General features: G+C 37.5%; 1 protein-coding gene across 1 annotated transcript in view; it reads left to right on the forward strand.

Annotated features, from left to right (window-relative positions):
* Positions 1-15,554, forward strand: part of ERC1 (ELKS/RAB6-interacting/CAST family member 1) — a 282,059-nt gene that overhangs the window by 128,338 nt on the left and 138,167 nt on the right. Inside the window, exon 13 of the mRNA XM_080914840.1 lies at positions 14,066-14,201. Within this exon, the coding sequence (XP_080770966.1) occupies positions 14,066-14,201 (136 nt within the window). The remainder of the gene's footprint in view (positions 1-14,065; positions 14,202-15,554) is intronic.

Raw genomic sequence — 15,554 nt, forward strand, 5'->3', positions numbered from 1 at the left:
GCCTGGGAAACCATTTCCCTAGATGGCTGCTGTTCAGTCTCTATTTCCACTTGCAGTTCAGTCTTCTCTTTCAAATGAATGCATTTTGGCAAGCTCTGGAGCCGTAGAGTGATCTTGTCCTCAGGGAACCTTTCCTGTTGTTCACGAGTGGAAGTGAGGTTTTCCTCAGAGGCATTAATCACTTTAATAATCGTACCTCCTTCTTCCACTCTCATCTTGTTTGTAACTTTGAACTCGATGTGTGTTTCTTTCCTTGCCTGAGTGCATATATTTAAGAAATATATTTCCATTTATTTCTGTTCTGTTGTACTGTAAATCCAAGGAAAAGAAATCAGTTTGTATGTTATATGATCTTGAAATTTCTTCTGTTAAACAGCTTATTCCATTACTTTTGAATTCATCCGTACTTAAGTTTATATGACATGGTAGGATACAAGAAAGAATTTTGCCAGAAAATGGATGAGCAAAAAGGATTGTGAGACTTAGACTGAGGAAAGCTATAGGCAAAGAGTGCAGTTGGCCTGAGAGTGGAAGTCGGGGAAAGGGGGGAGAAAGGGAGGGAGGGCTACCCAAGGCTGTGAGACTTTTTGATGGTTTTAATTTCCCCCTGAAACCTTTTCTACCAGGCTTTTACTGTCTGCATTTCTGTTGGCATCTGGGTCTTTCAGACTCTTACCAGAATGGCCCGTTAATGTTGGCTTACATTCTGGCTCTTCTCTAGCTTCCTGCTTCAAACTCTTCCACATTACTCTCACAAATCAGTTCCAAATGCTAAAGAACCACATGGTCAAGTTTATTACATCAATAGTCCCACTCCTTGGTAGCAATTTACTGTATTAGTTACTTAGTTGTGGTAACCAGATTTCTTACAAGAAGCAATTTAAAGGAAAAAGGATTTATTTTGGCTCATGGTTTGAGACTGTAGTTCATCATGGTGGGAAGGCATTGTGGTGGAAATGTGAGGCAGTTGGTTCCGATGTGTCTACATTTAGGGGGCAGAGAAGGATGAATGCTCTGCTTTTGATTCCTAAAGTAAAAATTAGGTCATGAAAACAATCATGATGATACTGGACATTATAAATCTTAACTGCTGAGGAAGTAGCACTGCTTTCCCTTACACTGACTACTTTCCAGAGAAAGAAACCTGCCTATTATAAAAGGCAGCAGTGACTCATAGAACATTTGTGCTGTGCCGTGCTGTTAAACACGGCTCATTTGCAGGTCTTAATGCTGGACAATGTTGGAAAAGAAAATTTTTAAATAGAGCCATTCTTGTTCATTGTTGTTCAATTGTTTTATTCAGAAATTTAGCAGATTTGGATTGATTAATACCAGTTTTGATTAAAGAAAAACTGACTTTGAGAAAATTATTTCAAATTCTTTTAAGGATATTAGTTTTATAATCTAAGAAGAACAGAAGCTGTCAGTTTTGGTTTTGTTGTTTTCCCCCTTTTGGGTGATTTGAGTCCTCTTCATGAAATAGGGTGGTGCGGGAGTACCTAGTCTTGAAGAAAGGAGTAAAATCTCAACTGGCTGGATGCTGATGACTAATGTAAGGCCTAGTGCTGATGCCAGCGGGGCGGCTCAGCTGGTACAGGCACTGCCACCAAACCTGCTAACCCAAGTTTGATCCTCAGAAGCCCACATGGTGGGATGAGAGCAGAGTTGCCTACAACTTGTCCCGTGACTTCCATACACATGCTATAGCACGTTTACATATGCCTACACACATACATACAAGAAAATTACACGGATTAAAAACCTAGACCACAACTAATGTCAGTTTTAGCCATTTAAATGAGAAAATTGATAACATCTATCTCCTTGTCTTTAAGAAATTTGCTCCCTTCTCCCCAAGAAACAGTCAGTGTCAGACATTTTAAAAGAATTTTCATCAAATTATTAAACTCTAATAGGAAATGTATCCACTGTGATCTCAAATTCTAATTTTTAGCACCTGTGACGAATCTGCATGATCCTGTCCTCTTCATGTTTTATGCCTTACCCATTTATGAATGTTAGTATTTTTAAGTATTGTCCTTATTAATTCTTTCTAACTTTCTCTTTCACGTTTTCTTCCTGGATTTGCTGTTTTCTTCAGTCTCACCTCAAGGTCAGTATACTTGCTATAAAAACAAAGAGAATATAATTGAGGCTCATTTACTAACGTTATTTTCAATTCTTTTTTTAAAATTATTATTATTTTTTACTGCTTTATTTTAAAAAGACGGGGGAATACATTTACAGACTTTTAAGGCAATTTGGCATAACATTATATGAATAATTTTGCCAGTACTTAATTCTTTTAGAGGTTTGATAGTATGCATAGAAATCCCACTAGTTATTAAAGTATGAAGTACATGTAGGACAGAACCTAACATGGAAACAGATTTCTTGTTGGGTATAGATTAAGCATAATGATCTGTGAATACCAAAAATTGCCACAAGGCTATTATCTTAGCTCTTGGATTATTAATGATTTGAGGTCCAGGTGTACCATACTCTGAGAGGGTGCTATACATTTTTTCCCCCTAAGAAGGACGAAGAGGCTTTCTTTTCTTTTTTTGGGGGGGGGGTGGGGCTTTGATTTTCTTGAGCTTCATATAGTCTGAGAGTTGTTTCTGGGGTGTTCAGAGCTTTCTGGGGTTAGTATCCTATTATAAGTGACTGCATATTATGTCTGTTCTTTTGTGACTGGGTCACCTCACTCAGGATGATATTCTCTAGATGCATCCATTTTCTTAAGAATTTCATAAAGTCATTGTTTCTGATAGCTGAGTAGTACTCCATTGTGTAAATATACCACAATTTTTGTATCCATTCATCTACTAAAGGACATCTGGGTTCTTTCCAGCTTCTGGCTATTATAAATAGGGCTGCTATGAACATTGTGGTGCATGTGTCTTTATTGTATGTTGGAGATGAATAACTGGGTCTTGAAGGAGTACTACGTCAGATTTTTTGAGGAACCACCAGACTGATTTCCAGAGTGGTTGTACCAGTTTACAACCCCACCAACAGTAGAGGAGTGTTCCTCTTTCTCCGGATACTCACCAGCATCTGCTGTCATCTGAGTTTTTGATCTTATCCATTCTGACTGGTGTGAGGTGGAATCTCAGGGTTGTTTTGATTTGCATTTCCCTGATGGCTAAGGATGTCGAGCACTTCCTTAGATGCTTCTCAGACATTCCATATTCCTCAATTGAGAACTTTTTGTTTAGCTCTGTACTCCACTTTTTAATAGGATTGTTTGATTCTCTGGTGTCTAACTTCTTGAATTCTTTGTATACCTTGGATATTAGGCCGCTATCAGATGTGGGGTTGGTAAAGATCTTTTCCCACTCTGTTGGCTGCCGTTTTGTTTTTTTGACAGTGTCCTTAGTTATTTTTCATTCTAATAGGGACTAAAATGATAGAACGTATCCCAGGTCAGTGATGCTTAGATCTAGTTCTGAGCGTACAAAATGGCAGGAAAGTAAGCTTTGCATAGCAGTGAATGGAAACTTTTCTTCTTTGGAAGATAATGAGAATATTCCAGAATGTAGGACTGAGTGGGTTTTTACTGAAAGAACTGAAGGTGTAACCACCAGGAGATAGCACTCGAGAACTTGTTTTCATTTTGATAGCACTTTATTAGCAATGTCTTGGTTAAGAACTTAAGCAAGTGAAATAAACAATAGTAATGTAAATTGAAGTATAAAATTATGAGAGTTGAAATTATATGCTTGTTTATGTCATATACATTACCTAGAATTTTCTTATAATAATGAAGTGATATGTAGTTTCTGTTTCTGAAATCACCCATCTCTTGATACTTAGTGGCTAGCAGCAGGCAGGGGAGGTTGTTATTCTCATGGGGAAGTAGGCACAAAGAAAGTGATTGCTCCCGGTTCAGGGTTTAAGTAGGTAACCCATATTGATTTTATATTTTTGATCTTTCTGTCTCTTTATGTTATATTAACTCCAGATTGAAAAGTAGTTCCTGATTATTTGGGTTTTCCTATGTTTCTCATGTGTAGGTTTTACTCTGTAAAATTGAGATGATTATCAAATGTAAAGATTAAATAAGTTACTCTAAGTAGCACTAGAGCATAAGGTCTTGTTTTCACAGCATTTTATCACAAGTACTTAGAATTCTTCCCACACAATTTCATTCTTGGACTATGTTCCAAAATGAACCCAATTGCTTTTTGTTTCACTTTAATATTGGATTTTTTTGTCATCTTTCCCACTGCTGTCTGCTTCTGTCTTCTGTTAGTACTAGGGAGCATAATTTGAAGGAAGCCTACCCATTAATGGGGGAAATAAACATGTAAAAACATTCCTATCTTTTCACATAAAACATCCTAAAATAAAACACAAAAATAATATGGAAAAGCAAGCTAGTAGAAACCTCCCAAAGCCTGCAGTTTCTCAGTTGCTGAAGCTAAAGATAATAAAATAGTGGGAATTCTAAAGAATTTAAAATGCTACATCTAGAAATTTAAAGAGGATTCAAAAAAAAAAAAAAAAACCGAATGAAGTAAGGATCTATTTGGGATCACCAGAAAACCAATGGCGTGGATGAGAAAAAAACATAGCAAGAAAATTGAGATTTTTTTCAAAAAAGAGAATGGAAAGAAAACTAAATAAAAAAAATGCAGTGGAAGGCTTCACCAGCATACAATGTCACGTTGAGGAAAAATAATCAGCATTACATGAACACAAGGTTGAGGAAATTATATTTAGCCAATAGCAGCCAAGAATTTTGGGCCAAAATAAGAAAGAAACCAAATGAATCCATTCATTAGAAAGGGAAACTGGGGGGGGGGGGGGAATTGAGGCATAAAATAAGCATTCAGTTAAATCAAATAAGAAAATTTTTACATTGATAGAAAAATACAGACTAGGAGAGATATTTAGAACTTCAGGTAAACGCGATCAGAGGAAAACCACATCAGGAAATGCCCTAGTTAAAATGTGAAAACCACAGAGCAAGGAAAAGTTATTGAAAGCTTCCAGAGCAAAGTGTAAGAGTTCCCAATAGAAACCCTAAAAGCTAGGAAGGCATAGAATTCTGTTCTTTATATCCTGAAAATAATTATCAGACAGGATTATTAGGTTTGCTAAATACATACATATCTTGTAGTTGATGGAGAAATAAAGACTTTTCAAGATGAGCAGAAATGAAAAATTAATATTTAATGATCACAAAACCAGCACTACAAAAAGTACTTACAGGGATTCTGTACACAAGAGGAAGAAAGGGGAGCGAGCCAGGCACAGCTCTAGAGTATAGCAGTAAACAATCTGAGGAGAGGACTAGGGTAGCAAACAAGAACTAGAAAAGAATTAAATATATCCTTCTAAGTAAAGCAATAACTACCTAAGGTAACCCAAGGAAAAAGAAACCCTCTTCCTTGTGCTCTGCTGGCAAGTTTATGTCAGCTTAACATAAGTTAGAGTCATTTGGGAAGAGGACTCACTTGAAGAAATGCCACTATCAGATTGGCCTATGGGGCATTTTCTTGATTGTTGATTGATGCTGGAAGGCCAAGCTTATTGTGGATCATGCATCTCTTAGGCTGGTGGTCCTGGCTGCTGTAAGAAAGCAGTCAGAGCAAACCATGAAGAGCAAGCCAATAAGCAGGAACCTTCTGTGATTTCCATGACCTCTGCTTCAGTTTCTGCCTCCACATGCTCGTCCTGTTTGAGTTTCTGTCCAGACTTTCCTTAGTGGTAGACTGTTGCCTAGACATAGGAGATGAAGTAAAGGACCCCTCCCCCAGTTGTTTTTGGTCATAGTGTTTAGCATGAAGCAGAGACTAAAATACCAACCAAGAAAATAATCATCAAAATTATAGAATGCCAGCAAATATCCTTTTAGTAGTACCCTGAATGTTAATGCTCCCAGCTCCACAAGAAAAGACTGTAAACCAATTGAATTCAAGAACCAGGTTCTAGAGAGATGGTTCAACAGTCAAGAGTACTTGCTCCTCTTGCAGAGGACTCAGGTTCCATCCCTAGCACTGGTGTGGTGGTTTACAATTTTATATAATTTCAGTTCTAAGGTATTTGATAATGTTCTCTGGCTCTGTATGCATTAAACACATGTGTGTTGTACATACATAAATGAATGTAAAAAACCCATATATATATATATATATATATAATAAAAAACATAAAATTTAACTCCCCTCTTCTTAATATAAAAAAATTAAAATGAAGCTCTTCATTGTTTACAAGAGGTGGACCTTATTGGCAAAATTACACACAGAATATAAGTTAAAAAATGGAAAGCTGTAAATATACAAAACAATTAGAAGCAGGAAATGGGCAAAACCTGCCATTTTTATATCTGACAAAGTAGACTTCAAGCCCAAGTTAGAAGAGATAAAAGAGGTTACTACTTTTATAAGGACGGTTTAAAGATGATGAGATGATGATTACAAACCCTTAGCACAGATGTTGATGAACTTATCCTCATGCAGCAAATACTGTTGGGCGTACAAGGACAGAGGGAGGGACAGGAAATGCCAGTGAGGAGAGAGAATTCAAAGTATTAAACTAAAAAGTAAACTGACGATAACAATGATAGATTCTCATGAAACTTGGAAGAATTGTTAGGGAATGCTTTGAGAACCTATACTACACTGAAAGAGAGATGGTAAAGGCTCTACACACAGAATACCTGCCAGAGGTAAACCAGTAGAATATAAACAAAAACCTAGGACATCTACTGATTCTGAAGTAATGATGGAGTCTCTCAAGTAAAAGCTACCAAATAATGAAATATCTATTACGTATTTGAAGTTTTGGTTTTCTACGTTTTCACATCTTTCCTCCACCTTGATTACCACTCTGCCTGCATTGTGCTCACTCTGAGCTTCTTCTAAGCTATTACTGCCACTGAGACCCTCCACTGCCATTATGATCATCTACTAGGACCTTCTCATCTGTGACTGTTGTCTGATGGTTACGTGAAACATACCTGGGAGAAGACTTGGTAGTCAGTAGGCCTGATGCATGATTTACTTATTGGTGGAATCTCTGCTGATGACTGATGGCAGAGTTTCAGGAAATACAGTAATTACCGGCTGGCACTATCAAGAACAGAACCATTACCTGTAGGAAAAATCTTGCAAAGAAACAGTCAAGAAGTACGTCAAAATTTATATGGATTTACCCAAAAAGCCTAACACAAAGAATAGAGGCTAAGAAGGGCAAACTCTTTTATGACAGGTGATTCAGAAGAAATCAAACACATTTGTGCTAACTTTAGTAACTACCATCTTTTTTTTTATTGGTTAAAACATGAATCCAGATGGCATGTTTGCTCTTCTGAACTACCATAAGACACTACCACCTCCATATAGGATTTTCTTTCTTTTTTATTTTTTTGTTTTGTTTTTTGTTTTTTTTTTTTTTGTTTGTTTGTTTTTAATTGAGACAAGGTTTCAATCTGTAGTCTGATCTGGAAATCACTGTAGAATAGGCTAGCCTTGAACTTACAGAGTTCTGTCTCTACCTGCCCCCCCTTTTTGTGTGCTGGGATGAAAAGGGTTTACCACCATGTCTAGTCAGATATGATTTTCTTTAAGGATCATTTAGAAATGGAAAAATGTTAACATATTATTTATTTTTTTTTACATTTAGAAAAATTTAATATATGATAATAAAAATATTTTAAAAAGTATCACTCCACCATTGCCATAGTAAATACATTCAGGTTGGGAGGTGGACTTATTAGTTTCAACCTTCTATCTTCCAACTTCTGGATGAATCATTGGAACCACTCCGTAAGCAAGACAGATGCCATCCACACTTTACAGATATCTTGCCAGAACAGAGAATTTTTTATCTTGTTTTCTATCATTTATTAAGCATGGCTCTGTCATGTGCTCTGCAGCATCACCACACTGCGCAAACATAACATATCTTTGGATTTTTTGATCACCCATCATCATAACTGGCTGCTGCTTGTCATTTAGGACTGATAACCTTGATCTCTTCATTTTGATCATGACTTATTTGGAATGGAGACATTGTTTCTTAAAGGGCAAAATAATGCCATGTGTCTTCGCTAAGAATAAATGTGTTTAAACTTAGTACAGAGGATGATCATCAGTGCTTTCCAATCCGTTCTATGAACCAGAAAAACAAGGAACACTACCAGCCTTATTTTATGAAGTTATTTATTTCACTGATTCCAAATCTAGATAAAGACACAACAGGAAAAGCAGGACTGTAGTGTCTGGAGTAGTGGATCAGTGGGTAGAAGAACAGGCGTGATGACCTGAGGCTCAGCTTCAGAATCCACAGTGGGATAGAAAACCAGCTTTCAGAAGTTGCCTTCTGAGTTCTACCTCTGCACCATTGTAGGCGGGTGTGCATGCGTAGACACACACAGATAGAGAATGGTTTTAAGAAAATAAAATTATAGAGCAATTTCCTTTATTGAACATGAATACAAAAATTCTCAGTAAAATTCTTAAAACCACATTCAGCAGTATATTAAAAGTTCATTTCCTGGGAACAAATTGGCTTGCTTCCAGAAATGGCTGAGTGATTGACATGCACATAGGCTTTATTACGTGAGGCATCTCCTTCTGTTTTTAGTTTCTCATCCACTATCTTATTATAAGAATGCTGAATGTTCATAAAGGTTTTTTTTTTTTTTTTTCTGCACGAACCGAAATGATCATACATGCTGTATGTATTGATTTCCAGAGATTTAATACTGCAAAAAACTGTGGCCAGAATTATGTCAGTTTATCCAATTTTGGCTTTAGACTCTGCAAAAGCACACACGAGTGTGTATGTGAGGGTGGTGTGTGTGTACTTTAGCACTCATGTCACAATGGATTGTGTGCAGCTAAGAGGCCAATTTGTAAAAGGGGTTCTTTCCCTCCATCACCTGTGTCTCAGGAATTGAATTTCGTTTGTCAGGCTTGGTGGCAAGCATCTGTATTTGCTAAGCCATCTTGCTGGTTCTCAGAAGCCACATTCACCAGGTTAAGTAAGTTTTAAGTGGTAGGGGTTAGGGCAGTAATAACAAATATAGGGGCACAGCCCTCACTAATATGCAGACTACAGTTTAGGAAATCATCATCTTATAAATTTTTTGGTGCCAGGGACCATGGAGAATAAATGAACATTTTCTCCATCTCTTTGTTTTCTCCCTTCTTAGGCTTCTGTTTGCTCCCATCGTGTGATGGTGCAGAGTCATGTCTGTCAGTGATTGTCTCACTGTGTATTGTCATCCTGGGAAATGATCACTTGTGACTTTTAATACAGGATATCATATTAATATGATAAATCACTTCTCCCCTGCTTGAAAAATGATATAAGATAGACATTTACCTAAATTTAACACAGGTTCATCCAAGCACAACCGAAGTCTTTTTTTTTTTTTTTTTTTTAATTCTTACAAAACGATTGGATTTTTTTTTTCTGAGTACATTATGGATTTTCCTAACATGTTTAGATTTTCTCATATTCTTAGATTTAAGTAAAACAATTTTGTAGGGGAAAAATGAAAAAAAATCTCTATTCCACAGTTCTGATATTTTATAATATATATGTCTACATATATATTCTAAAAATGCCTTCTATTTTACTAACATTTTTTTTATATTTTCTTATATGTTCCATACTAAGAAAATAAGTGAAAAGTGTGTTTATCGAGGCAAGAAACTCACTGTGCTCTCCTCAGTTGCAGTGACCTTGTGAATATACTATGCCTACATCCACTCACATTCCTCACACACACAAGCCAAGGCAGGAAAGTCAGTGGAGAAAGATGCCAGGTAATGGTCATTCTTAGTCTTTAGAATGTAACAGCAATGCACACAAACTATAATGCACGTGGGAACCACGTATAGAATGTGGATTGTATCCTACCATTAAGATGTAGCTATCTTATTGTTAAAAAGAAGTTTAAAATTTTTGGTTTAGAAAATCAAGGAAAAGACTCATAAAGACAAAAATAGACACCTTGATCTTTTAAAATTTTCCTTGCGTGTACATGCACAGTCATGTTTGGGTACACGCTCTGTGTTGCAACAATTTTATTATACTCTTGAATTAATAAAGTCATATGAATGTTATATCCAGTATTTTGCAAATCAAACTAAGTATTTGTAAAAACACAAATAAATGAGGTATAGGGAAGATTAGATTGTGAGCAGTGGATTCTTAAAGTTTTGTTCTGAAATTCAAAACTGTGACCTAATTCTGTGTTGTAAGGAGTGAATTTATTTTTTTTAACTTTAAGATATAATTATGATTTTTAAAAGTGTTGAAAAGTAAACCAGCTTTGATTGGACCAGATATTTAGCTTGTGATGTATGCCTTTAACAAAAAACTACTCTAGTGGTTTTAAGTGGGTTTTTTTTATTTTGTGTGTCACAGTGCCTTCAATCAGCAGGTCTTGCTACAGACATCACTAGCTGCCAGCGCCATCTGGAATAACTCTTAGATAAAAAGCGAAAGGGATTTATGTATATAGGATGAGAAAAGTCTAAGAAGAATGTTGAAAATAATCTGTGACTCATAAAAACGAATCTATTCTTAATAAATTAATTTATTCTTTGACTTTTCTAACGTGAAGCTCCCAATCTATATTTTGGAAATGCTAAAACAAAATTATGAAGTTGGAAAATCAAATGTGAACGTTATTTTTATTTCATTTGGTTAATGTTTTTATTGCATTGTCTGTAGCAGGCATCTGCAAATACAAAGTGAATCGTCACCGTCTTTTCAGTAGTGTGGACAAATCTATCACACTAATTCACCATTTCCTCTGGACTCCTTGTTCCTCAACAGACATCAAGTACTCACACTCAGCTCCACAAAGGGGATGGGCCTTATAAGCTCTCTCCTACCCATGGTGGCGTGGTGATGGGCCTACTTCTTATTTTGAAGCTGAGTCACACTAAGCTGTCCTGTCTGACCTTGAACTCACTCTGTTGTCTGGCCGGCTCTGAATTGTGATCCTTCCTGCTCAGCTGGGATGGCAGGCCTGCACAGTTCTGTTTTAAAGGATATATTGGCTTGTTGGTTTTGCTTAAGTTTGCCTTTAAGAGAAGGTCTTACTATATAGTAGAAACTGACCTGAGATTCACTGTATAAACCAGACGGGCCTCAAGCTTGTGGTCTGTTCTTCCATCTCAGCCTCTAGGGTGTTCATGTGGTGCTTTAGAGTTTTTGAAGAACTGCCATTAAAATTTCTGTAATGGTTATTTCAGCGTACCAGGATTCTGTTTTGTTCACATCCTCACCAACACTTGATATCTGTTGTCTTTTTTTACTATAGTTATTATAAGAGATGGTATATTACGAGAGGTGCTATCTTGTAGATTTGATTTGCGTTTTTTGTAATGTTGAATGTTTTCCTATGTAGATATAGTTATTCCTTTGTCTGTTGAGTACTTTCCCCATATAAAAATTGGTGTTTTGCATTTTTGTAAAATGTGAAGTCTTTTGCTCATTTACCACTCCCCCCAGCCCCCATCCCCACCTTCTCTAGTTGGTTGTGTTTGTGTCTTGTTTGGACTGGTCTTGTAGTCATGTGATTCTTCAGCCTCCATGTAGCTATAGCTAGCGCACGTGCACCATCCTTCAGTATCCTTTCCTCTTAGTGGAATGAGTGGTGGTTGTTGTTTTAGTTTTTATATCAACCCCTTACCCGGCTTATTTTCTGCCATTCTGTCTATAAGATCCTCTTTCCTTTGGTTTGACATGCATCAATATTTTAGTTTGAATCTCTTTGCTTCTCAGAGAGTACTTTTGTTACAAAAAAATTGCATTGCTTATTGTTATGGAATTCTTTTCTTTACGTTTTCTTCTGGTAGTTTTTGGTTTCACATTTACATCTTTGTTATGGCTTGAGTTAATTTTTATATATAATGTGAAAATATGGGCTCAAGCCCATTGTTTTTAATGTAGATCCAGTTTTTCAGCACTGTTCACTGAAGAAATCAATCTTTCCCTTCTGTGTTTTCCTAGCACCTTTGTCAGAACTAATTGAATCTAAATACAGGGACTTTGTATGCTGTCTATTGTGATCCAATGGTGGCTAAATACAAATGCATCATAAAGCAGTTAGTGAAATAGCTCACATGTTGGAGAAAATATTTAGACAACATTTAAGAGGTCTGCCATTACACACACACACACACACACACACACACACTCATGCATGCATGCATAGAGACAGAGAGACCCACCCACCCCAGAAAAGCTTTATCCAGCAACTAATAGGAACAGATGAAGAAACCCACAGCCGAATATTAGGCAGAGCTCATGGAATCCTGTGAAAGAGGGAGAGGAAGGATTGTAGGAGCCAGAGGTGTCAAGGACACCCACAAGGAAAGCCACAGAATCTGATAGGGACTCACAGAGAACCCTGTATGGGTCTGACCTAGGCCCTCTGCATATGTTATGGTTGTATAGCTTGATGAGTTTGTGAGAGCAGGGCTGTCTCTAACTCTTCTTCTTGCTTTTGGGAATCCTTTCCTTCCTGAAGGTTGCCTTGTCTGCCCTTAATGTAAGGGGATATGCCTAGTCTTATTGCAATGGGATATACTGTGTTTGGTCAATATCTCTGGGAGATCTGCCCCTTTCTTAAGGGAAAGGGAGGTGTAAAAAGGAGGTGGGGGTGTGGGGATTCAGAGGAGAAAAGGGGGGAAATTGCAGTCTTGATGTAATATATGAGAGAAGAATAAATTAAACAAACATACAACAAAAACAAAATAAGACAGAAGTGTCCTAATCGATGGAAGAAACATGTTTAGTTGACTGATAGTGGTGGAAAGAGGAAAAGCCGCGGACTATAGGAAGGAGATGACCAAGAGGCCGCCTTTCAGAACTTTAATTGGCTGGGCTGAGGCTGTAGAGCACTGATAGAGGCTTACCTGAGCATGTGTGCAGGGCCCTGGGTTTCATGTCAGCATTCCAGCCCACCCTATAAAAGGTCCTACACTTAAGATATTGTGTTTACATAGTGCTAAGTGTTAGTTGATATGGTGATATGTGACAGATAATCAGGCATTTTCTATTAGAGAAATTTTTAAATTTCTATCCTTTGGACAAACTCTTTCATAGTTCTGCCACTTTATACTGAGAAGCATTGTTTGTCATAGCAAGAAAGTTGTCCATTACTTCAAGAATGGGGTAGAAGATTCTATCCATCATTTGATATTATAGTAGAACTTGAGGGATTAAAAAAAGTCCATGCCATTTTCACTGATAACTCTGAGTCTCAGATGACATATTGAAAACAAGTAGTCATTTCTTGGGAAATCTTATAAAATTAAAAATGTGTAAACTAATGAAGCCATCTAGTGGGTATGGGATGACATGTAAGAAAGGGATTTTCATGTTATTTGTTTGGAAACAGTTCTTATTCTGCATCTTGAGACTGGCAGCTCATTATGTAGCTTAGGCCGGCCTTAAAATCCCAGCTATCCTTCCTCACCCTTGCAGATACTGAGATTGTAAGCATGAGTAGCAGACTTCACAAGAGGAAGGCCATTTTAAACTTAAAATTGAATGGAATGTATTTTAGATGACACATGGTGGAGGATGGAGTGACAGTGTATGGAGATACAGAATCATGCAGAGAGTATCAAAAGGAGAGTATTCTGTTTCTTCTCCTAAGTTCCTAGCTGCTTCTGTCGTTATTGTCATCCACACATGCAGTAGACATTGCCTACTGAGTATTTGAAGTATTCAATAAGCATATGATTGTTAAGGTGTTCCAAGATCTTACCTTAATTAGCCAACTAATATTTCAGTATGTTGATGTCAAGAGAATGCGTCTGTATTCTACACCCTCCTGTTTCATTCCTTTGCTTGATAATTTCATTGTGTGTGCTAAAATACACTTCCATTAAAAACCTGCAGCATTATTATTGTGCATAGTTTGTGACCTTTGGACAGGAAAAAATTGGAATTTTTGAAAAGAATTTGCATTGGGAGATTCTTGTTGCTCTTCAGCTACTCCTTGTCAGGCAAGCATATAAATAAACATATGCCTCCTGTGCATACATGAAAATCTTTGTCTTCCTTTTTCCATCAACAGGCAAGTGAAAGACCAGAATAAGAAGGTAGCAAATCTGAAGCACAAGGAACAGGTGGAGAAAAAGAAGAGTGCGCAGATGCTGGAGGAGGCCCGGAGAAGGGAGGACAGTCTCAGTGACAGCTCTCAGCAACTGCAGGTCAGAGCCCACGGCTGAGTGCACGCCACGATCTGGTCCTCCACTGTCTGCTGTTTGCTCTGCCTCTGTATCCTCCTCTTTTCTCTTCTAACCCTGCTCGCTGCCTTGCCTTCCCCTTAGACTCCCTGTTTAGCAAAAAAAGGAATGGCTTTTACATTTTACAAAAAAGGCAAGTTTAATTCTACAGCTATGTGAGGATACCTCAGCATAGGAGTCATCTTGCTTCAAGTTGATCACACTTAATTGGTAAGTTCAATGTCAGTCCAATGAGTGTGTTACAATAGAACTTCAGGATCGTTTGTACAGCTGTCTAGCAGTTCCATTCATTAAAGTGTGTTGGCAATTTTGGTTTGTGTAGGTGGGTCTATCTCCTCCACTCCTGACTTCATTTTTTCCTCCTATTTTTTCTTTTAAAGTTTTAAAATTATTATTTTACAACAGTAAATAGTAATAATTATTATTATCATTATAATTTTACATGTATATGTCTTTTGCCTGCATGTATGTCCACCACTTTTGTATGTCTGGTGCCCTCAGAGGGTAGCAAACCTCCTGATATGTATAGCTGTGAGATTACTTTGTGGGCACTGAGAATTGAACATAGGGTCCTTTGGAAGAGCAGCCAGTGCTCCTAATCACTGAGCCATCTCTCCAGCCCCCTCTTTCTATTTTTTAAAGGTGTGATTTTTATGTTGTTATGGATATGAGTGTTTTCCTGCATTACATCTGCACCCCTTGACCGTGGAAGTCAGAAGAGAGCTTCACATTCTATGCAGCTTGAGTTACAGATGGTTGTGAGCTGCCATGGGGGTGCTGAGTCAAACCCAGCTCCTCTTGGAGAGCAACAAGAGCACAATTATTCACAATTTAATTAAACTAGGCCTAATCATAATAATAGCAACTGTAGTGTGAATGCCAATTAGATTCTAAGTATTTAAGTTAGGCCTAAAGCATTTGGTGAATTGAGTGAAGAGGCGCTAAAGCAGTATAATGCCCCAGCTCCCTGACTGACTCAGCGGTTATTTTAATGTGGTATCGCCTTTTTCTGTAGCATGGCCTTGTTTCTCATGGGCATCATACTTTAGAAAGCTTTAGGTTTTAGAGATGCTCAGAACCCTTGATGGCAGCTAAGCTGCCACCACCTTGCTGTTCTGTCCTCTCAGCTTTCCTTAGGTATGGTGTAGTGTGCACGGCACAGTTGGGAATCACAAAGTTTTGACTGTAGAGATGAGGAGGACTGTCTAGATGCTGTTTTAGGCTTTATAGTGACTTCATTGTGGATATAAGTTGTTCAGTGGGCATCTTTCTTCCCCCTTGCTTCTCATTCATACATTTGCTGCTTACAGTTCTTAC

This window comes from Micromys minutus, assembly GCF_963924665.1.
Source record: "Micromys minutus genome assembly, chromosome: 3".
Classification (NCBI taxonomy): Eukaryota; Metazoa; Chordata; class Mammalia; order Rodentia; family Muridae; genus Micromys; species Micromys minutus.